At 41.3% G+C, this 25,647-nt stretch overlaps 1 protein-coding gene across 3 annotated transcripts in view; it reads left to right on the forward strand.

The window, feature by feature from the left end:
- Nucleotides 1–25,647, forward strand: part of LOC126473559 (G protein-coupled receptor kinase 2) — a 164,728-nt gene that overhangs the window by 51,398 nt on the left and 87,683 nt on the right. For 2 of the 3 annotated variants that reach the window (XR_007586481.1, XM_050100693.1), the window contains exon 4: nt 10,903–10,980. Coding sequence is in view for 2 of the 3 variants with exons in the window: in XM_050100693.1 (XP_049956650.1) it covers nt 10,903–10,980 (78 nt within the window). In the remaining variant the exon portion in view is untranslated. The remainder of the gene's footprint in view (nt 1–10,902; nt 10,981–25,647) is intronic. The other variant, XM_050100694.1, reaches the window with a different exon arrangement.

Here is a 25,647-nt window from a genome sequence, read left to right on the forward strand (position 1 = left end):
TGCGAATATGGAGTCGATAGGTTCAGAAAGAGCATACGAAAGGCATGCGGGATCTCAAGGACCCCAGTCAACTAGTTCCTGGGAGGACAGATATTTTGTTTGCCTGTGGAGTGCAGGACCTTACAGCCCTATCACACTGAGGCAGGAAATGGGATGGTTGCAGTAGGTCAGATATCCACATGACAAGTATGATGCCTTGAGCACAACAGACTGTTAGCATCGTGATGTGGCAGTGGTGTGCTGAATGACAACACAGACATACAGCAGTACAGTGGATGTATCTGTGTGTGGAGCCTCAAAAGAGAATGAACGTTGACAATTTGCATTCATCATTGTCATACAGGCTCAGCATCTGGTGTTAATATATGGTACACAACACAATCACTAATTTGTGTAGCTAGTAACTTCTGATATGTTAAGGCTGATGGCTGTGCCCTATCTCAGGGGTCTCTGTAATATTGCTATCCAACAAGATAATGAAAGACCACATGTTGTCCATGCTATTCTGCCTCAGTTTGAAATAGAGGGTGTTAGACAGGCCCTGGCCAACATGTTCTTCAGATCTGCCACCAATTGAAAACATCTCTCTCATTGGTTGCTGAGAGACATAAGACGCCACCATTTGCCAGCCACTACAATTTATGAACCATGGCATAGAGTTGAAGCAGCATGGAATGATGTACTTGTGTCTGTCATCCAAGCTCAGTTTGACTCGACGCCCAGCTGGACTAGAGGCATTGCTGCTGCCAGAGTTGGCAATTCTGTGGACTACATTTCACATACTGTTTACCCTCTAATCACCATCTAATGATGTATCTGGATAAATAAACAGGTGCTATTACTTGTGTATCAGAGTAGGTACTAAAAATTTTATAAAAAGGGTAGATCGCTACTCACCGTATAATGGAGGTCTTGAGTTGCAGATAGGCACAACAAAAAGATAGTCAAACAAGTAAGCTTTTGGTCAAAAATGTCTTCTTCTGAATTAGATAAACACACACACACACACACACACACACACACACACACACACACACACACACACAACTTTCAAATCAGTATAGACATTGAGGTTATGATAGAGATCGGTCTGTATCCACAGCCAAGATTACAGCGACACTTAAGTATTTTAAGCACACATTTACAAAACATTAATAAGCCATTTTTATTTGTTATACTGACCTTTAATGTGGATGGTCTATAAATGCAAAGTGCACAAATGGGTTCAGTAGTTACTACTTTTTAGCAAAAAAATCCAAAATTATGGGTTGTTTTTCCTGATTAATTTTACCAGTGATGTTTTAGAGTTCCTAAACACAATGGAAAACTTTGTCATCAACATCTGCAGTTGAAATATATTTTTAATTGTTTTCACTGCTGCATTAACAACTGTAATTGAACCTCATTATCCTCATCAGTATTACTGTCAGTGTCACTGTCCGCACTTTCAGCGTCTTCTTATATGTGAAAGTCGATCATGTCATCAACAGAAACACTTTCCACATTGACAACATCGTTGTCAATGTGTACGAAATCATGAACTGTGTGCTGCAGCTGCAGCTTTTCCCAGGATCATGCAAACAGTTTTTTACTATTGTCATTAACACTCAGGTCTGGTGTGTCACATCCATTTCCTTCGTCGGTTTCAATGAATCCCGCTTTACGGAAGCAATTTGAGATGGTGGCCGCTGTAACTACTGTCCATGCCTTCACAATGTAATGCAAAACATCTAGAATTACACTTTAAAGGAAGCTGGGTCTTTCCCAGCCTTCATCAGAGTTAATGCCTTCTGCACAACCACCATCCTATAGTGTGTTTTGAACGTGTGGATAATACCCAAATCCAAAGGCATAATTTGCTTGTGGGATTTGGTGGTAGAAACTCTAATTGCTCATTACATAGTTATATTTCTGGGTGCGCAGGGCCACTGCTCTCTAACAAGAGAATTTTTCTGCTGTGAGGGCCCATTCTTGCATCAAGGCAATGTAATTGCTTGTTGAATAATTCTGACATCATCCACGCTTTTTTGTTTTCACTTCAGTTTGTTGTTAGTGCTTTTATATTTTTAAAACACCATGGTTTTTTAGACTAGCCAATCATGAATGGTTTAATTTTTTTGGAACCTTCAGCACGTCAGGTGAACTTTACTGTGTTTACCTCCATTGCAGTATTCGCCTTTCAAGGCAAGCATTTTGTTTGGCAATATGCTGGAAAAGAGACCTGTTTTGTCAATGTTGAATATATCCTTTAGTTTATATTGTCTCAGAAGTTCTTGTAACCTGCCACTCTGCCTTTCAGGAAAAGATTTGATGTCCACACTGTTTTCTTCACCACATACAGTTTTATACAATACATTATACTGCTTCTTAAATATATCTATCCACCCATTAGATGCTGTAAGAAATTGGAATGTTCGATGCATGTGCTGCCGGAAACCAGTTCTGCGTCATTTCTTCTGGCTCTTCATATTTTGAAAAGCTGTAATATTTCATTTTTTTGGAATTTGTCCCACTGTTATTTGCATTTACCAAAATGGAGTTTCTGTTTTTCATGGTAGTATTCAATGTAGATATGGGTATTCCTATACTCTGTGCTAATGCAACACGTTTCACGGTGAGCTTCAACTCTATCCATAATTTTTACCTTTTCTTCCATAGAAAGGATTTTCCTGTTTTTCTTGGCAATACCAGCTTTTTCTATTTTAAAACTGTGACAGAAAGAAACAACTAAAGACACATTTCGATCACTTAACACAAGGCTAAAAACACGCTGCAGGATACACACAAACTCTTCGCGAGGCAGTTGTTGAGAGTAGCTGTGGAGATGGAATTCGACTCATTTCAGTCATAGGAACAGGCTTGTCAGCATTGCTAACATTGTAAACCTTAGCTAGAAAATGACACTATGTACACTGCATATACAAACCATAAAGGAAACTTACATGTATTAGCAAATTACAAATATTGGGTAGTGGATGTTCTCTGAAAATGATCATTATCACAGGGCGAAGTTAACGCTAAAACAATTCCACAATAAAGTAAGGATACTACCTATTGTAGCACACAGTACTGGAATATAAAGCTGGTATAGACGTGAAACAAGTGAATGTTCCTCAAAAGTTGCACATTCTTCCAACTTCTATCGAAACTGTTGCTCCCATCAGCCACCATGCCAGGTAGTGGTTGGCGGCTGGACACAGATCACGATTTGTTCAGACTTTTACCGATTCAGATCTGCTGAGTAGAGCATTCAGGTGTCAAGAAAGTTAGCCATGTAACATATGTAAACTTGAAGGCTTAACACAGTGCCTGCGTAATTTTATGTCAATCATGCCAGTTTTTTCCTCCATGAACATAGTTTCATAAAACATAAATCGCAGGAAAATTACTGGTATGTTAATGTAAATACGGCTGCGAATAACATTGCGAACATAGGAAATTTGATGGGAGTGATAAAAAATGTCTTAAACTGTGGGAAAACATTGATTCTGCAGACATGGGTTGTACTGTATTATCATTATTCCATCCTGGATTTTCCAGAGTAGGTACTGAGCTTTATCAATTTCAGCTGGTTGTTACAGTTTGAGTAACTGCCTGTAGGCTGAATGGCGCAACAGCTCATGTGCTCGGTGCACATGGACAGTGGTGGGTAAGTGGGGCACATGCAGTTAGTCAACATTTTTTGCATAATGATACTGACCATTGTGTTTAACCATTACTAAGCAAGTAAGATTGTAACAGGGCATCTTTAACAGAAAAATTCAACCTATGTAATTACATTTTTTTATACTCACAAGTGAAGAAATATTTCTTACCAGACTCCATGTTGCCACAAGATTTAGAAAGCTCTTCAGTGTTGGATTGTGAAGCTGCAACTTTTCTTCTGTGTTTATCATTGTCATGACAAAAACAAGTTGTTCAGAACAAAATATTGACCCTTAGATTTGATGACAGCAACATTTCTGTGTAACACTCTTCTGCATGTGTGCAACATGGTTTCATCACAACAAATTTGTGCTTCTGTGATATCTTTCCTTGAGCAGGATACAATTTTGTTACCCAATCTCCTGATTCCATTTTCGCAAGTACAGAACCTCGCATAAATACAAATGGAGAGCTAAATGTTCAGTTCATTTACTAGGTAGTGGAGGACTTGAATCCTGGTATCAAAAGGATCAATCCAAAATGAATCAGCCAATTTTAGAAATGATCCCCACCTGACCATTTCCAATTTTGTTAAAACTTTTGTCGTAGCTGCAGGTGTATCTCAAAGGAAGTTCTGTGAAGCTTTGGCTCAAGATGTGCTGTACTTTTGGCACCAGGGCCATCAGCTTGGAGGTACGCAGCTGATGAGTGTATTATTGTAAGTCATCAAACTTGACAACTCTTTGTAAGTTGACTTGTGCAGTAAGAAACCTATAAAATAGTGTTTCTGCTCAACTTTTGGTGCTAAGTTTAAATATAACACAGACAACATCAATGAGGTTGCACATTTTCCACAATTGCTGGCCCAAGAGGGCAAAAAAGAAAGAAAAAATTACCACATGCACACCACCCCAGTTTGAACCATTGATATCTGCAGCCTAAAACAATTTTATACCACAATGTTTTTTTAATCAAAGGAGGTTATGTTAGATGACATGATAAATATTAATGTCCAAGCTAGTTTAGTTATTTAAATATCTGGATCTAGACTGGGTATCAAATTTGACCAATGTTCAGGATCAAAGAGCTCAAAATGGTAGTCAATCAATTTTTCTTTAACTAGTTACATTAGAAACAGCAAATTGTTATCTCCTAGGCATTTGTTTTTGTTCGTTGGTATCTTTTGTTTAAGCGATAATATTTAACTCCAGAAGTATACAACTTTGTCGTGATAAACATGAATTTGATGTAAATGAATCCACGAGACTCAGTGTAAGGCCATATAAATGGGAAACTTGCATTGGTCCATGGTAGCTTTGCTGCTATCAATTTAAAGAAACTGGTAGTGGCTGTCATCGTATCAAGTTTCCAAGCCTAATCTGCTCTTTACTACTGGCTGGACTTTGACTTTTCTTCAGTATTAGATAAAGTGTTACAGTTTGCTCAGGGAACTTGTATTGACATCTTATCAAAGTTGATGGAACGGGAATATTGGTGATAATATGCTGTCTTTTCTACATGGCCAACAGAATGAATACATGTTTACTGGGAGGGAGTTGCTTACCTTTGAAGCTAAGTACTGGGTGGCTATAATTAAACTTTCCCTATTATGTGTTATAACACGGAAACTAATTACAGCATGAGTACCAAACTCGGTAGCTTTAATGTCCAGAATATGGGGTACATGATTTCAATGCATCACAGCACCACCGTCCAGTTCCAACTATGGCCACCAGTTGCCATGATCGGTCATTGTGTTTCATAGTCTCACACACCTGATCAGTCACAGTGCACTTGTTGCCATGTCAACATGAGCTTGGACAAAAGGAGCAGGGCATTATTGGTGAAGCTCTATTATCAAAACAACAGTAATGTTGCAGCTGCACTTCAAGAATATCACTGGCTGAAAGGATTATGGAAGGCTTCTCTTTCTCCACCTGCTGTGCGGAGCACGATGAAGTAGTTTGAATCAACTGGAGAGCTGAGCGTCACTCTGGGAAGAGGCCGATGACTGATTGCACCAGATGTGGTTGATGAAATCGCTGTTGCTGTGGCAGACAATTCCGTGCGCAAGTCCTGATTGTCAGGCAGTGCACAGGCTGTGTCACGACAGTTGAACATCCTGTGGTCAGCTGTACAGAAAGTGCTTTGAACCATTCTCAAATGGTATCTGTACAAGATCCATATCGCAGCCGATCGTTTCCAAGTGCTTGGCTGGCACAATCACCTGATCTCACTCCCGCGATTTCTCGTTGTGAGGCTACCTGAAGGACAGGGTTTACCAGGGGAACATGCACATATGTGCTGATCTGAAGTGCAGCATGTCAAGAGAGGTAGCCAGCATACCTACAGACATGCTTCATTCTGCTCTGCAGAGTGGAATCCTGCACTTTGACTCTTCTGGACCCCTTTTGTAGCAGTAATGGTAGTAGTATGTAATGGTATGATGTTCCATAGCAGCACATTAAGTGTTGCAATTGAATTGATTCTGCGTTATTTCTCTTCCCCCATGTCCTTGACATTAATGCTACCAAGTTTGGTCCTCATACGGTAATTAGTTTCCGTGTTATATTCTGTTAAATAGGGAAATTTTAATTATAACCACCGGTGTTACCCCTTAAGCAAAAGATACTAACAAGCGAAAACAAATGACTAGAGGACAAAAATCTGTTCTTTCTAACGGTATTAGTTACAAAATAATTAATTGACCATAATTTTGAAATATTTGATCCTGAACATTGGTCAACTTTGACAATTACATTTGCGAAACCCAGTCTAGCTCAAAATATCTCAAGAGATTTCTTGAATGATAAACTTGCATTAAAAAACACACCATTTTGATTGCATATCATCTTCTATAAAATGTGAAAATTATTAGCTTTATTTTGTAAATTAGAACTGCGGGTCATCTCTCTTTTCAAATGTATATAATACATAACTTCTTTATATACTTTGGTTATATCTTGTATATATGCTTTTACGTATGTTTCTTGCTGCTAGAACAACAGATACATAGGTATGATTCAGTTACTGTAGATTTTCAATCTGTGTGTAAAATAATCACATACAATCTGTAAATTTCTGAACATACCAGGGCATTGTGCTATGAAGAAGATATTGCCATCTGGTAAACCAACACTAAGTTCATGTAATATACTTTTTATGCTTAACATAAAAGGTATACCCAAGATCTTAAGGTTTGTCATATCCCAAATTTTTTAGGCTTCTGAAAATGACAATTGGTCAAAACCAGTGAAGCATAATAAAACATATTTGCAACTGATGACTGATTTCAATCCTGATAAAATATCTCAGTAACTAAACAAGTATGAAAGTTAATGTTTATCTTGTGGTCCAACAAGAACTTTCTTGATAAACAAATCAAATATCGTGACATAAAAACGTTTCATGTTGGAGATGTCAGTGGTTGAAACTAGGATGATGCATTGATGCATGTGTAGTAGCCAGTTGTGAAAAATGTGCTATCTCATTGACCTCATCAATTCTATATTTGAACTTTGCACCAAATGGTACTAGAAACAAATTTGCAGGTTTCTCACTAAAATAGTCAACTTATAAAGAGTTGTCAGACATGATGATTTATTCGCAATAATAGACTCATTGGCTAAGTGACCTACAAGCTGATGACCCAGTACCAAAAGTACAGCATACCTTGAGCTACAACTTTACAGAACTTCCTGTGAGTTTTGTCTGCAGTTACAGTAAATTAGGCATGGTGAAGCGAGGACCTCTGATTGAGTTGACATGGAAGAACTCAAAACTCTGACGAAGTAACATAATATATTGTTAATAAATCACAAAACATGTGGCTCGACATAACTGTAATGATAGACAATAGATAGAAACCTGCTCTGGTAGCCATGCCTGTTAAAGCATCTGAGTCAAGGAGGTGTGCCATCCAGCCTGGATGTGGTTTTTAGGTGGTTTCCCATATCCTACTACTTCAGTACCATACTGATACCAAATTTCCATCTCAGTTACATGATTCAGACACATTTAATAAACTTTCACTCCTTTCCAAATGAATAACACTACACGCAGACAGTTGGGGTACACACATTCCATCTGGGGGTGGGGAAAAATGGGATGACAACAGGAAGTTATCTGGCAACCTCTTACACTAAACGTGCCAGATCCATTAATAACCTTGCCGACAGTATTCTGATGTGGGACAGAGGCACAAAGGAAAAGAAGTAGAAAAACAATATGTGGTCCAATAGGGCTACATGCTGGGTAGCCTACTACTTGCCAGATGGACGTGTTGCATTCGCCAGTGCTCGGTGGTTCGCAGTGCGAACACCCTGGATTACAAGACGTACTTTAGAAACAATGTTGTGTGTATTCAGCAGAACTGTAGAAACTGCTAAGAATGCTGCAGAATATTGAGGGAAGTAATTCAGTTCTCTAAGCAAATGTCGTTTAGAATCAACAAAATATCTTAGTGAAGGAGAAGACCACAGAATGACAAATGAGGAGAAAATCAATTTAAGATTAAACAATGTGTGTTTTGTGGCAAATCTCTTTAACAAATACTTTCTATCTTTTACTGTCAGGTTCAGTAGATAATGCTTCAAAAATATCTGCAACTGACTTTAACAGTTACATTGGCATGACACACATTCTGCTAGAGGCAATTTCTGCCATGTAATTTTTAAAATCAAAACATATTATTTGTTGTAAAATGTCAAAAACATTAATTAAAGTGTGTTTATGACAGTTGAGTTAGTCATTTATATTGTTGTTGTGAAATTCAGTTTGAAGACTGGTTGGACGGAGCTCTCCATGTGACTCTACCATTATTTACAAATGACTACTGCAACATACTTCTTTCTGAATCTGCTTGCTGTATTCATCTGTTAGTCATCCACCATCCCTTCCTCCTCCCTTCCCACCCCTCACTCCCTTCTTCACTCCCTCCCACTCCCCTCCCTCTTCCTCACCCCTCCCCCTCTGACCACCTCCCTCCCCCTCTGACCACCTCCCTCCCCCTCTGACCACCTCCCTCCCCCTCTGACCACCTCCCTCCCCCTCTGACCACCTCCCTCCCCCTCTGACCACCTCCCTCCCCCTCTGACCACCTCCCTCCCCCTCTGACCACCTCCCTCCCCCTCTGACCACCTCCCTCCCCCTCTGACCACCTCCCTCCCCCTCTGACCACCTCCCTCCCCCTCTGACCACCTCCCTCCCCCTCTGACCACCTCCCTCCCCCTCTGACCACCTCCCTCCCCCTCTGACCACCTCCCTCCCCCTCTGACCACCTCCCTCCCCCTCTGACCACCTCCCTCCCCCTCTGACCACCTCCCTCCCCCTCTGACCACCTCCCTCCCCCTCTGACCACCTCCCTCCCCCTCTGACCACCTCCCTCCCCCTCTGTCCACCTCCCTCCCCCTCTGTCCACCTCCCTCCCCCTCTGTCCACCTCCCTCCCCCTCTGTCCACTTCCCTCCCCCTCTGTCCACTTCCCTCCCCCTCTGTCCACTTCCCTCCCCCTCTGTCCACTTCCCTCCCCCTCTGTCCACTTCCCTCCCCCTCTGTCCACTTCCCTCCCCCTCTGTCCACTTCCCTCGCCCTCTGTCCACTTCCCTCGCCCTCTGTCCACTTCCCTCGCCCTCTGTCCACTTCCCTCGCCCTCTGTCCACTTCCCTCCCCCTCTGTCCACTTCCCTCCCCCTCTGTCCACTTCCCTCCCCCTCTGTCCACTTCCCTCCCCCTCTGTCCACTTCCCTCCCCCTCCCCCATCTCAACTCTCCTCTCCCTCCCCCTCCCCCTCATCTCACCGCTCCCCCCCCCCTCCCCCTCATCTCACCTCTCCCCCTCATCTCACCTCCCCCTCATCTCACCTCTCCCCCTCATCTCACCTCTCCCCCTCATCTCACCTCCCCCTCATCTCATCTCTCCCCCTCATCTCACCTCTCCCCCTCATCTCACCTCTCCCCCTCATCTCACCTCTCCCCCTCATCTCACCTCTCCCCCTCATCTCACCTCTCCCCCTCATCTCACCTCTCCCCCTCATCTCACCTCTCCCCCTCATCTCACCTCTCCCCCTCATCTCACCTCTCCCCCTCATCTCACCTCTCCCCCTCATCTCACCTCTCCCCCTCATCTCACCTCTCCCCCTCATCTCACCTCTCCCCCTCATCTCACCTCTCCCCCTCATCTCACCTCTCCCCCTCATCTCACCTCTCCCCCTCATCTCACCTCTCCCCCTCATCTCACCTCTCCCCCTCATCTCACCTCTCCCCCTCATCTCACCTCTCCCCCTCATCTCACCTCTCCCCCTCATCTCACCTCTCCCCCTCATCTCACCTCTCCCCCTCATCTCACCTCTCCCCCCCTTCTCCCCTCTCCCCCCCTTCTCCCTCTCCCCCCCTTCTCCCTCTCCCCCCTTCTCCCTCTCCCCCCTTCTCCCTCTCCCCCCTTCTCCCTCTCCCCCCCTTCTCCCGTCTCCTCGTACCCCTCTCAACCCCCACTCCCCATCTCCTCGTGGCCCCCCTCACCACCTCTCCGTCTCCTCTGACCTTCCACTCCCCTCTCCGTCTTGCCCTGCCGGCTCTCCATCTCACCCTGCCCCCTCTGCCCGCTCTCCGCCTTGCCCCACTCCTTCTCCCCGCCTGTACACCTCTGCCCCCGCCTGTACACCTCTGCCCACTCTCCGTCTTGCCCTGCCCCCTCTCCTCCCCCCCCCCCCCCCCATCACATCCTTCCCATTTGTCTGTCCATCTTCTCCCTCTCCCCCCTCTCTTTTCAGCTCCTCCTCTCCCCTTTGTTTATCTCCTCCTTTCAGTGTTCCATATCCATTTCCTTGCGCCACTCTGTCCAGCTATTCTTTGCCCCTCTCTCAAGACAGTCTTAATGCAACATTGTGTCAACATGCAGAGATAAAAGATTTTGAACAAATAAACAGTTACATTTTTATTTATGTTGACTTCATTATAATTGATAGTGTATGAACAAACATAATAATGAGGTGATAATACATTATGGACATAATATAAAGAATAGTATAAACGAACTCAAGCACTATTGAGCAGTACCAGTGGGTACTTAACAATGAAAATAATAAGTGTAATTCAGCTATCAAACTTGTATTAATCAGCAGTACAGATGTATGCAATACCTGCCTTTTGCTCTCCTTTTCCCACCACTCTTGGATCCGGTCTTTACTTTACAGTAACACTTTTACTTTAGTCAGTTTTACAAAATAAAGTATCATACTGTAATAGACGCATTTGTTCTAGGAAAGATACGAGTTGGAATCTGATGAAAAGCGTATGGAGGTTGCGCAAACTATCTATGGCAGATATTTAAATCAAGAGGTGAGATGTTATAATTGTTTGCTTTATGTATTAAATTACTTTATTACTACTAACTATTTTACACCTATGTTGATTTCTCCGTAAGTTTGGCTTCCAGTTGGCTTTGTACTAGATAAGTGGAAGGTAATTGAGGATACTCCAGGGAAGTCTGTCAGTGAGTGTCTTACTGTTAAAACAAACTTCTTCAAGGCAAATAACTCTGTTAACGTTAGCAACACGTAGGCAAGCAGAGATTCGTTAATATGAAACTATTTTTCCATCCTTTGTTTCATCCACTGGTCAAAGATAGCTTTCAGAACACGTTCACTATTGGGGGATTCAGTGAGCTCAATTGAAAAGCAAGAATGGTAAATGGCTGTTGTGTTATGCATGACATACTGTACACTCCATATATTTCAGTGTTGATCATTTTGTATGATGGATTGTCGTAATCAAAAATGTATTGCGTATTAGGCCAGTGCAGTGAGGAACTCTCAAATGAAGTGAAAATATAAAATAAAAGGTCAGTAGGTCTCGTCATACTCAGTGGAAGTGTTACCAACGTGTGATTGCATTTGAGTGAACAGAATGATTGGTTTCCAGAAAATTGGTATGGCATACCATGACATTTCAGCTCGTATAGGGCATGCTGCTATGATAATGATGCAAGAGTAGAACCATTGTGTAAATAAGGGTTTTGCCCAGTGATAAGGATGTACTGAACCATGCAATATGACTACAACAGAATATGTCTACAATGTTCTCTGACTGTAACATGGCTTACAGTTTCATCCACTGTTACAACCTCGAGTGACCGGTGAGCGGTGCACAGTGGAGAATGGAGACAGGAAGCTGCCAGGCAGGGGAGCCGCTGGAGGTATCACTAACAACAGACAGATAGGACAGATGAACAAGTAGGGGACGACAGATATGGCAAGACAAACAACACAGGAACACTCCAAACAGCGACAGTATGTATCTCAACAAACAAAACTGAAACGAAGTATAGCCAAGATGCACACCCGAATTACGCCGAGTACCAGACTGTCAGGCTAGTGCTGATAGGTCGCCTAAATACATGATCGTGGGAAACACGTTTGGCCGCGGACTTCATGTGGTGCGGAGAGTGATGGACTCTCACAGTGAGGTTCATGGCACAGGCGTGCGCCAGAGCACAGAGACCCCTAGATGGTATCCAGGTCCATACTTTCTGCTGCAGATTCAACTTCCGCGGCTTCCGACACCAGATCCACAATGTTTGATGGGTGCTGGAGCAGTGCACAGTGTGTGGATCTGTGCTACGTGATAAACTGGTAGCATTTGTGACATTGCCTTGCATCGATAAACCCCAAGCTCCTCAAGACTGCACCGAACATACAAACGCTGTTGCTGTTTTGCTGAATGGTAAAATGTAGCGGTTCTGGAAAAGCCCCACCTTACTGTGTCCTATAATGATGCCTCTGTGTGCATTAGACACTGCTGTTGCGTCTCCAGTATGACAACCTGTGTTGTTAAGCGGCATGGTGAACAAATTGCAAGTCTTATGGCTTTGGTATCATTGAGGACAAAACTGGATACAGACTATTACATCAGGGATGTTTCATAATCCAGAGTTTTGCTGTGGTTACAGGCAACTCTCCGTGACCTGTTTTGGCAAGTCACCTTGTGGGCCCCTGTGGCAAGGAATGTGTGAGCCTTCTTTGTAGAATGATGGATAGCACAGCTTACCTGACTTCCACATTCTCATGTTTTGTGTACCTAATGTATTGGCAACTTGTTTGTCACAGTCTGAAGCAATTTCTCTTTGGGCTTTGTGGGTTCAGATACATGCCATGTAGAGGGAGATTGTCCAAGTACAGATGAAACTACTCTTCAGTTTCACACCATGGCACTGACTGGTCTGATTGCAATACTCATGGGTCATACTGAATTTGTGAAACCATAGTTTTGCAGTCTCAGTCATTTGTGTAATGCCACATACCAAATCTTTGGTACAGAATTAATGTTGGTCACATGCCCCATTCTTGGTGGTGAAGTTTATCAGTGTTGGTGTATTAAGAAGGAAAAATGGACATTCGACAGACGTGGTGTCTTTCGTATCAAAGAACATGGTCTGTCTTGCAAGAGTTGGATTTGAATTGATTACTGGGACAAGCATTGTAACATGTCTTGTGAAAACAGATCACATTTTGCTGGACAGAAAATCAGTAAATCTAACAAATGTGATAAATTGCTAACAAGTATGGATAACACAACACTAAGAGTAGTGGAGAATGCAATTGCATTGTGAAGGTCAGAGCTAATGTATGTTCTGATTCCCTTGTTCAAATTTTAAATATTGCATATAATATAAATGAAGAGCTTGAAAAGGACCATCCCATAATTTCTAATATACTGTTGGTACCTGACACCGTTTGTGCATGTGCATTCATCAAAAGGTTTTGTATGTCAGATACCTACATACTCACACATGTGGAAAATGTGGATTAGCAATGAGCATTGGCAAAGCAATTTTTCTTCACAAAAAGTTTTTGACTATTTAGATATTCAGCTGGTTTACAGAAGGGATTAACATTTGAATGAAATGAACTGGACAGATATGAAACGAATTGAACAGTGGGGACTGAATCAATAAAATTATAGTCATATGACTGGTATCAGAACAAATTGTACAGAAATGCTGAACCTACATTCTAATGAATGTCGTGACTGTTCAAATTGTGTGCAAGACCAGGACTGGAACAGATATTTCCAGTTTCGTGTGAGCAGTCACCTTGGTCGTTAACCTAAATGAGCACTCCTCTGGACCATACTCAAATTATGATTGTCACTTACATTTCCACCTATGATTTCCAAACACAGGAGCTGCAGATTATTCCCAGAGAGTACGTTGGAACATAAAATGCAATGTGCTTCCAGGAGAAGGGATTTGGAGGAGGACAGTGGCATACCCTTCCACAATCAGAAAATATGGCAGTGATTATTGTCATGACATTTTCATTACAGATGGGATTGTGTGGCATGTATTCAAGAAAAAGAACTGCTGGGAATTCTTGGGAATTAAAAAGATAACTACGAACCGAAATGAAAAAATATAATGCAGTGTAGTCTTCATTGTGCGTCAGATCTCTTGATTTAATTATGTAGAGGTGAGTAGTGCAAAGCAAGGTGCTGCAGTTGTTAAAACACTGGACACACATTCTATAAGAGCAGGATTAAAATCTCCAATGACATGAATTTCCCCCATTCTTAAACCTCCAGTAGAACAGAAAGTAACCTTAACTCTCTCTCTCTGTCTCTCCGTGCTTTGCTCCCAAACATAAGCAGGCACCAAGGAAATGGAGCAAAACATCAGACAAAATTTTATGGTCAACAGTGACTGGACAGCTGTGTCGCAGTTCTATAGAAACTGACAATGACTACTTGTCTCTTTTTAAGACCAGATACACTGCCTAGTCACATTAATCTGACTACCGGTCACTGGCCTGACTGATGACCTTTAGCAGTACAGACCATTGCTAAACATTCAGCAAGAGTCACTGACGTTCTGAAAGATACCAGTGGGCATGTGATGCCATGGCCAACTATGCTAGGTTTCTTGGTTGAAGATCTGTGGTGTGTAGTGTGTACAGCCTGATTGAGGTGGCCCCACAGATTCTCAGCAGGGTTTAAATCCAGGAAGTTGGGTGGCGAGGGGATTACGGGCAACTCATCCTGATGCTTTTCAAACCACCCACATACACTGCAAACTGTGTGACACATTCCATTTTCCTAAATTCATATTATTGAGGAAAAAGACATTGTTTCACAAAGTGCCTTGCATCCAACGTACATTGGTCTGTTGATTATTCATATGATTTTGAAACGCATCCCTGTTGGTTTTTGAACATTTTAGAACATATTGTAAGTTTATTTCTGAATGAATCATAAGTTGAATTTTGAATGTGTGTATAGTGTATGTCATATATCTGCCAGGGGAATCCCATCGCATCTACAAATAAACTTTCCTGCAGACAGAAGGGGATGGGCCTGTACGAGCTGAGCGAAATAAAGCCGAACGGGTGAATCGCAGACGCTGTTTGTTTATGTGGTTGACTGTGTTTGCGAATAATCAGTGTTGTTATAATTACTAGCGAAATCCATATATTCAGACTACCAGAGTGGATATAAATGACTGACAGGAATAACAGGCAACAAAGATTATGTATTGTCTTCTCCAAGTATACAAGGAAATGAAATTTTGACAGAAAATTTGTGGCCAGACCGCTACACTACTAAGTGTAGTCCCCAGGTAGCAGCCGCTAAAGTTCTATTCTGGGAGTCGCGTGGAGAACGCGTTGTACGAACACGTAATAACACCTAATCAGAGAATAAATGCGGGATAACTAAAACGGTGATTGTGGCAGGGTTAGTGAAGTTGACCAGAGAATACGTTTTGACACTGGCAGGAATAGTTATAGAGTTAGTGATGACAAGATTGTTTGTTAGAACATGGAAGGAGAAGAAAAGGGGACTCACACAAATTATGGAAGAATATGACGATTCAAAATGTATATAAAGATTTCGTACTACTACTTTTCGACCTCATGCTTCAGAAGCTAGAGAGTATGAATAAAGTGTGAAACTATTTCCCAACATAAAACTTTTTGCTTGTAGTATACCTAATAGGCATTTGATATTGGTACTTCGTGAATTGTATTCTGTTGTGTTATAAAAATGACAATTTATGCCAAAACAGTCTCGTTTATTTGGTGTGTGTAACAATTGCTGCAATATTAGCCAGGCCTATTTCGTTTTATCTGGCAGACAGTGACAAAATACACGTAATCAGATCGGGAAAACACACCAGTCTTGGGTACTATTTGTATTAACAGAGTTTCTAGTATTAGACAAAGACATTTCATTTTTTCGTGTAGCAGAATGTTGACAAACTTTGATGCAGTAATAGATTCTTTCCCAGAAAAGAAAGTACACTATATAAAGCTGTGGCAAGATTAGAGAGGAAAAAAAGCTAGGACTTAAGGATTGAAGAAATGTGTACTGTCTTGCTTGTCTCTTGTTTTTACTCGTTTTATGTATCCTATATTTAATTTTATGTTAGCTAACAGGCAGCAAAGACAACAAATTTTCTGAAGATTTCTTGTTCTTCCAGTTACAAATAATCCCATCCAGTATTAATTGCGAGATTTTTTTTAAAGAGGGGCAGGATGTGTCAAACTGGCTGACTGGGAGCAGGAGAGGCACCACAGGACATTTTAATTTCCACTTGCCTGAATATAGTTTGATGGCCCCTTTACAAAATTTTGCACATTTGAATTCCACAGAGCGAAATACAGGGACATGCGATGGAAGAATGCTGTGTGAAGAGGCGTGGCACTGCACTTCGGCACACTTAAGACCAAATAACATGTATTACGTTCCCTTGAACATATATGTTTTATGTATCAGACTCTTCAGAAAAATGTGAGCTTCAAAATGAAGATATTTTTGAAAAGTCGATTTTTTAAATTTTTGGCTTCCTACCTCAAATGCTCGAGGGAGGGGAGTGCCACTATCTAATATTGCCGCTGTTCGGAAATATTGTAGATCTGGAACTGATGCACAGAGCAGTCTGAGTTGTAGTGAGGAGGTGGTGGTCTCCACATGACCCGTGTTTACACTAAGTGATTTTGCTGTTTCCTCTTTGTTTATTGCTCTCACATCAAATGAAAACAAAACGGATTTCTGTGGGCGGGAGCTATCAAGTGAATTAAAATACATTCACATAATTACGGAAGGGTAAAATATGTTATTAGTTGCAGATCGTATTTTGTTTCCACCTTTCTGACAGTCAAGCGTTAATCGCCTTGCAGAACAGTGAAGTTATTTTTGTCAGTTTGTTAAAGAAATTTTACTTTTAATAATCTTTTCTGCTGAGGCAGTCAATTTATTTGAAATGAAGTGTTTAATTCAGCACTGTTGGCTAGTTTCAACTGTTCGCTGCATTTCAAGTTCACCTATTCATCTTCTAGCATGTATGGCGTTATGCCATAATAAAGAATCAAACATGAGATAATACAGTACTGGTACTCCAAGAAAATTTACATCTGAATCTGGACATACGAATGTGCGCTTTAAGCTGAATTATGCATTTTAGTATGGTTCACAAAATTCCCATGTCTTGTTTCTTTTATGACATAATGTAAGATCTTTTAATGTTTTATACGTACGAATGTGTGGACTTCCTGCGTCATTGTGGCTGCGCAATCACGGCAACGCCTGTTATTTGGCACTCTCTGGCAACTGCTGAAATGGATCTATTTCTAACAGGTCGCAGGAAAATATTCCAAATAGTTGTTTGAAGAGCGTTACTTTCAATACGAATTTCCTATTTCACAAGATGAACTCTGTGCTCAAATGTCCGATGAATTTCTAAAATCACAGAGCGTTTGACTCTCATTCAAAAATCAGATCTTTGAGGATGACCATTTAGAATATTTTCGAGCCCAAAAGATCAGACATTTATGTCATTGTTAAAAATTTTACTGGCTCATTAGTGTGATCTATCTTATTCAAGCTTTCGCAACAAACTGTTGCCTCATCAGGAAAGAGGGAAGGAGAGGGAAAGACGAAAGGATGTGGGTTTTAAGGGAGAGGGTAAGGAGTCATTCCAATCGCGGGAGCGGAAAGACTTACCTTAGGGGGAAAAAGGGATGGGTATACACTCGCACACACACACACACACACATATCCATCCACACATATACAGACACAAGCAGACATATTTAAAGACGTGTGTGTGTGTGTGCGTGCGAGTGTATACCCGTCCCTTTTTCCCCCTAAGGTAAGTCTTTCCGCTCCCGGGATTGGAATGACTCCTTACCCTCTCCCTTAAAACCCACATCCTTTCGTCTTTCCCTCTCCTTCCCTCTTTCCTGATGAGGCAACAGTTTGTTGCGAAAGCTTGAATTTTGTGTGTATGTTTGTGTCTGTCGACCTGCCAGCACTTTCATTTGGTAAGTCACATCATCTTTGTTTTTAGATATATTTTTCCTACGTGGAATGTTTCCCTCTATATATGCTTGTGTCTGTATATGTGCGGATGGATATATATGTGTGTGTGTGTGTGTGTGTGTGTGTGTGTGTGTGTGTGTGTGTGTGTGTGTGTGTGTGTGTGTGTGCGCGCGCGCGCGAGAGTATACCTGCCCCTTTTAACCCCCTAGGTAAGTCTTTCCACTCCCGGGATTGGAATGACTCCTTACCCTCTCCCTTAAAACCCACATCCTTTCGTCTTTCCCTCTTTCCTGATGAAGCAACCGTGGGTTGCGAAAGCTTGATATTTGTGTGTGTGTGTGTGTGTATGTGTGTGTGTGTGTGTGTGTGTGTGTGTTTTTTTTAATTGTGTCCATCTACCAGTGCTTTCCTGTTTGGTAAGTCACAGCATCTTTTTTTAATATATTCTTCCCATATGGAATATTTCTTTCTATTACTGTTTTCCATTTGATTGATGAGTGAACGACTGATATTTTGCCTCATTAACACATATAAGAGCCAATGAAACAGATGTTGTCTTATTACTATTTTTCTTCCACTGAGCTCAGGGACCCACAGGTTTGATGATGTATGCTGTTAGAATGTGCAGAGTTCCGTTTCAGTAGGGTTCTACTGTTGTTGGCCAGTGTTCACTTGTCAGAATATCTATTCCTACGATTTCCAGAGTGGTGAAATATATGCTCTGTTAAGATTTGCAAAGAGCCCTTACATCCTTTCCCTCTGTCAAATACATTACGGTTTTAACATTCATTTCTGATTCTTCTAATGAGATATGTCCATTCAAACGTAAAAATTGGCTGCAGAAGATGCTGCAAAATTAAAAACATCCATGACAGGAATACAAACAATATTTTCCTGATCAATATCAAAATTCTTTTATTCTCAACTGGCAGGTAAATATAGAACATGCATATAGTTTCTTGATAACGTCCTGAATAAGGGCTCACAATTTCTTGATTGGCTAAAGATGGTGGAAGTTGGTAGACTTTGGACTAAGAGTGTTTTTTTGTCTGGCCACTGCCAACATTGACGATCTGAAAATGAAGTACCTGTGTGTATCGCACCCATTACAAAGCAATTGTCATGCTGTGCCAAACGAGGTAGTATGTGTGTAGTGTCAGCATTGCTTGAAGAAAATGCAGCTTATTCTTCCCATGGCTGTTGATGTGTTGTGCTTTGGTAGTTGGGGCTTATTTTCTCCGCTCCTTGCATCTCACATGAAAACTGTCTCAAGTAAAAGAAGCAAAACACGTATGGCAATAAACAAACTGCATTCAATTATTTGCATAGACGGAACATATCTCCACGAATTTATAGCAACTAAGGGAGAGACAGAAAAAGGATGAAAAAATGATGGTAACTATACATTAACTGCAAGCAGACATGTTTATTTTGTGAAAATAGTAAACTATGGCTCTTCATATGATAACCTTATAGAACAATGGGCCCATAAGCCACAAGAGCAGTGGTCACCCCTTTACTATTCAGCAGATAGTATACCCGATGGTGAGATTCTCAGCCAACTGCAAAATAGAAAACTGGATGAGAAAGTGATGTCAACCCTAAACAGGAAAATATTAATTATAAAAAAATCTTACCAACACTTGTCTTTGTTGATTCTTCCGTTCAGGTAACCATGTTCAAATTCCGCGACATTTCAATGTGTGTCATTCTCACTATCTTCACCAGAAGATGAGGAGAATAACACTCTTAGAAACATTGCAGAATTTGAACGAAACCACCCAGATGGAAGTCCAGAAAGATTTCATCCATAGTACAAGCCAGGAAAACCTACATTCGCATGTAAAACTTGTATTTTCATGTGAATTCACAAATTTTAGGTACTAATTGGGCTGTAACTATTTTTTCTGGTTGAAGTATCACTTTTGAGTGAAACAGTGTTTGTTTGTTTCTTTCTTTTATTCTTCCTTCCTTCCCTTCCTTCCTTCCTCCGACTCCCTCACTTTTTGCAAAAACTGTTCTTGTCTGCTGATTTTGGTTGAAACAGATCTCGCACCAACAGATACAGGAAAGTTCTTGGTACAGTTTTGCAGTACAGAACTATTAAAATGCAGCAAAATATGGCAGCTGAAAATTTGACATCGGGTGTATTCAGTTCAGCAGAGCAAACGAAAATATCTAATCAACTGTTGGTGTACAAAGTGCTCATCCCTCCTGCCACCAGCCAGGCAATTGTCCTTGTCCTGGGGAAGAGGAGTAATTATGATGGCAATTACATGCTGCCGCGATTCCTTTGTGCCTTGCTATGAGATCAGAAACTAGAACAGGAGCCATTCATAATGTTAAATGACGACAAAGCAAGTTTTGTGCAGACATAAAATACTCTGTCCTAGTGATGAATGGTACATTGGCAGGAAAAAAACTTTTCAGATGGTCATGTTGAAGTGTCACCATCAAAACTTAAATGTCGTTTGAGATCTTGCGCACATGCTGACCTGTTTGATTTGTATATTATCTAATGAAAACAGGTTTGATTGTGTGTGGCAAGTAGTATGATTTCATGATTATTAAAATAACGCAGTTGTGGGTTCTAGTAGCATGCGATGGGTTATTTTTTAAGTTCTGTGAGAATTAAAAAATTTTCAGTGTCAAATGTAGACCTTAAATACTTTATTAAAGGCCAATTCAGTGATTGATACCAGGTGTTCTGAAATTATACCAGCTGTTGGGGATCACAGTTTACTTCAGGATGTAACGAGTGTGGTCTGACAGGATCTGAAGTGTGATAGAAGTAGTTATGCTTTATAGCATCTGTTAATGCCGTCACAGAAGAGGTAGCTGGTACGTGTAGGTGCAGGAATTAGCTTGTAGGATCATGGAGAAATGGGGATGATGTTGGATCAGCTAACTGAAGACAAGATGTGATTTAAAGCTGTTGAGAGTGTTGCAGACCATATTATGAAATTGATCGTGGACATTAAAATTTACCACACAAACTGATTATTGTTTTGTCGATATTTGATGTCTCTTATGGCGTAGAGTGGCCTAACAAACATCCTTGCAAATGTTATTTGATTGTGGCAGTTGTAAAAAAATGTTTTGAGAATATTTTTCTCTGTTCTCTTACACACTTTTTGAATTATGAAATTTTTCTCAGAGAATTGACTCTAAAGGTATACTACACCATAGTTTTCTTCTGATAAGATTCCAGTTAAGCATATACTGTTAACGTTAGAAACATGTTGTTGTTGATCAGTTTGCTTCACTGACACACAGCTGTTGCCAGTTGTACAAACAGCACAGCTGAGGGTTTCTGTAGTGTTTGTTTGACCTCCTTTTGGTTAACAAAGTGCAAAGTTACTTGATGTGTATTGTGCATTCTTGTATTGTGTACTGTGCATTCTTGCCAGTGTGTTAGTGAAAATAAAGCGTGTAAGGCTTCTAAGACAAAAAGGTGTGTGGAAAACTGGAATATTGTTAATTCTGCAATAGGTTATGACCCTTTTGAATGTTTGTGAAAATTTGTCTAATCCAGCTTTACACGATGTACTGTACTTGTCAAATTTTTTGTTTATGGCTAATGGTAAATAAAGACTCTAAAATTGGGGCTCTGTTGTAGTTTTTTCCGTGTTTATCTTTATTTCATACAATTGCTTGATAACTGGCAATACAATATGTGGTATGTGTTGTCACTGTCAAGTGGCTAAGCAGTTTAGTTGAATAATGAAGTGCTGAGACAGATTGGTAACTTCCCGTACACAACAAACTACATATGTTCTATGCAAAGAAAATGTTTCCAAAAGCCTGATTGTATGATGTACCTTATTCTGCAGATATACGTAACAAAATTCATAATGGCAGAATTGATCATCACTTTATAGCCAAAGTGTACTTATTTACTAACAGAAATTATGAATCAACTACGTGCAGAAAAGAAAAAAAAGTACATTGTAATTGGAGCTGTTGCTCAGACAAAGAGAAGATATCTTAATGTCTTCTATGTTGATTATAAAAGCACCTCGGATTGCCTGCCAACAGTTGCCTATTGAGAAATTAGGTACATGTGGAGTCCACTGAAAGACTACAAAAATTTGTGCAAGCAACCATAGGTATCAAAATATCTGTTTATGGAGCAACTGTCAAAAATAGAGAAAACCTGGAAGGTTGAAAAATATTCTAAGCACCTGTATCGATATGAGCTGGCTATGTCTCTATGGGAAAACCACATACAGAGACTTCTCCATCACAGAAGACAGCTCAAAATATTACAGACTAGATCATCTTTTCTATATAGATGACATATCATCATATGCAGCCTTCCACGGAAATCAGTGAGCTCTTTGTGTGAAACCTTCATACACATATGACGGACTATCAGTAATTGTGGATAAATTTTAAAATAGTGATATTCAAACAGAGAACACTTTGAGAAATTGTACTTGCCCATCATTATGAGCTGTATAGATTAGAAGAGATGTGACATTTGCAACTCATTAAGATAACAGAAAAATTATATTTCAAAAGAATTGGAATCGCTGTAAATGCCATCTCCTAAGAATGAAGACAATTAAGAAGCTTCCTGGCAGGTTAAAACTGTGCCGGACCAAGACTCGAACTCGGGACCTAGGCAAAAGTCCCGAGTTCGAGTCTCGGTCCGGCACACAGTTTTAATCTGCCAGGAAGTTTCATATGAGTGTGCACTCCGCTGCAGAGTAAAAATCTCATTCTGAAGACAGTTAAGGTTTTTACAATACTAGCTAGCTGACTGACATTGAAACTTCCTGGCAGATTAAAACTGTGTGCCCGACCGAGACTCGAACTCGGGACCTTTGCCTTTCGCGGGCAAGTGTTGTACCAACTGAGCTACCGAAGCACGACTCACGGCTGGTACTCACAGCTTTACTTCTGCCAGTACCTCGTCTCCTACCTTCCAAACTTCCCCCCCTCGTCACCCGTCCCCCCCTCGTCACCCGTCCCCCCCTCGTCACCCGTCCCCCCCTCGTCACCCGTCCCCCCCTCGTCACCCGTCCCCCCCTCGTCACCCGTCCCCCCCTCGTCACCCGTCCCCCCCGTCCCCCCCCGTCACCCCCGCCCCCCCCCCGTCACCCCCGCCCCCCCCCGTCCCCCCCGTCCCTGCCCGCCCCCCCCGTCCCTGCCCGCCCCCTCGTCCCCCCCCTCGTCCCCCCCTGTCCCTGCCCGCCCCCTCGTCCCCCCCTCGTACCCCCCCTGTCCCTGCCCGCCCCCTCGTCCCCCGTACCCCCTCTGTCCCTACCCCCCCCCCCCCCCCCCCCTCGTCCCTCGTACCCCCACCTGTCCCTGCCCGCCACCTTTGTAAATTTTCCCGAGACAGAACTCACAAGCATATAAAGGGAACCTAAAATTCTGCTTAAGTAGTATGAATTTATCCGGAGTAAGTTTAGCAGTTTCCTGATCACCGTACACTCATTGTTCAAAATGCATTACATTATTTTATAAACAAGTCTCAGCTCTAGAATAATTGCAAAATGTTTCAAATATGTGGTAGAATTGCATTTGTCTAAATCTGCTCACCTCTGTGGAATCACCTGAAGATTACATCTGCAAATGAGGAATAGTAGGCTACAAAACTGATAACTCTGAGCAGTCTCATATTGATGTGAGATTGTCAAAAACTTGGCTGTTGAAATGGGGAAATTTTATGATCAGAAACTCAAAAATTCATTTTGGAAGTGCTGAAGGTTTACTACCAACAAGTAGGGAATCAAAACTTTAAAATAACAGCAGTGAATACACACACACACACACACACACACACACACACACACAGGGTGTACATAAAGTCTTGGAACCCTTTCAATTATTTATTGCACAAGGACCAAACATTGTACAGATATCATACATATGTCATTTTGAAGAGAAACCCAGAAAGGTTCCCCCCCCCCCCTCCCCTCCCCTCCATGTATACCACCACAGCATAGTTTGGTAATTTGCTGATAGTCAGCACTAGTTACAAACATGGTGAGTTCAGGTGCGGAGCGAGCTTTCTGTTTGTTGGAGTTCGACAGAAACAAGTGTGCCACAGCTGTTCAGTGGATGTTTAGAAACAAGTAGGGGTAAGAAGCCACCAACAAGGAAGGTCATTTACCACTGGCACAACAAATTTGTTACAACGGGTTGCTTATGCCCGGCAAAGAGAAGTGGATGTCACAGTGTGAGTGAAGTGAATGTGGAGCGCCTATGAGAGACATTCATATTGCTGGTGGTGGTGGTGGTGGTGGTGAACAAGAAACAAACTTAAAATATTAAATAAAAAATCAGTGGAAGCCATTAAAACATTGACTACCATACGCACAGTGATGGACCACAAGGCCACACCATGACATCAGACACAAGTTTCTGTTGTGGCCACCAGTGGGCAAACAGTATCAGGTGTAAGGTTCTGCTGTGGCTGCCGGCAGCACTGTCAGTGTGTTAAATCACCTGTTATTGTTTGCAGTACCGTTATTACTCTCAAGAGACTTCTAGAAAATAGGTCTCGAGTCTTAAAATAGTTGTAAAAAAAAAAAAAAAAAAATACACTACCTGTCAAATTGTCTTCATCATCTTGCCATGGTTATTTTGTTGAGTCCCACTATTATGACCACATCCTAGATGTTAAATTTGTTACACAGAGCTGCCAGTGTAAGTAACATGGTGTGTGCAGATGTGGTAAATGTTTGTGATTAACATACTACCTATATTAACATGCTATCTATATGCATTTTCACCTCTTTAATGAATAAAAGAAACTATGTTTTGCAGTTGCAAAAGTAGATGTTCATTTGTATTTGTTTCAAAGTTGGTGGGGGCAGCAGTTCTTAAATTGTGCAGTTTAAACATTGTCCACTTGTGTGTGTGTGGCATAACTGTAACATGAATTTCAGTGTCACTGTTGTGAATAATAATTGAAGCTAAATAAGCTGTTGAAGACAGAGATGAGTGTTGACACCTGCTGGGTATAGGAAGGATGCAGATACCATGTGCATATGCTAAAAATGCTGTACCAATGGAAACAATGTAATTTATCAGACAATATCAAAGCTGGAATTCTGCATTTGCCAATGAGCCATTTTGTAAAGTAGGTGGATGGTGATGCTGCTCGCATTGAGTATTTGTTTAGAGGAGCAAGATGAAGACATAATTTTATGTCTTTGACCTTCAAATTCTATCGCGTTTAACATTTGCAGGGTTGACGCTACTATGTAACAACATGAGCTACTAGACCAGTGCTGAAGATACTTGTAAGATTACATGTCCTCAAGTGTATCGCTCAGTCTAGCTTTGAAGTTGCGCACGTGTGCTTGTATGAGCAACAAAGTTTGGGGGAACATTGTTTTAGATACTACCTAGCTTTTCAGCTGTGCACTTGTGTTGTTACAAGTAACAAAGTCTGAGGGAATGTTATTCTGCAAACAGCTTCATTTTATTGTGCAGAATTGTCTGTAACATGCATTGTTTGAAATGGCAGCTAATCAACTGACACAAAAATCTTCTTTCATGAAGAAGAGTAGGATTAACAAAAAGTTTCACAGTGAAATCTGTGTACAAAATAGTGTTTGCATATTCATTCTACTAGCAGTACATCAATGGATTTCTGTTGGCTACTACCTACAGGTGACGTACTTCAACTTGTAGCTGAGGAAATAAGAACAATGTTGTTACAATATCTGCAAATGA

Source organism: Schistocerca serialis, chromosome 4, assembly GCF_023864345.2.
Source record: "Schistocerca serialis cubense isolate TAMUIC-IGC-003099 chromosome 4, iqSchSeri2.2, whole genome shotgun sequence".
Classification (NCBI taxonomy): Eukaryota; Metazoa; Arthropoda; class Insecta; order Orthoptera; family Acrididae; genus Schistocerca; species Schistocerca serialis.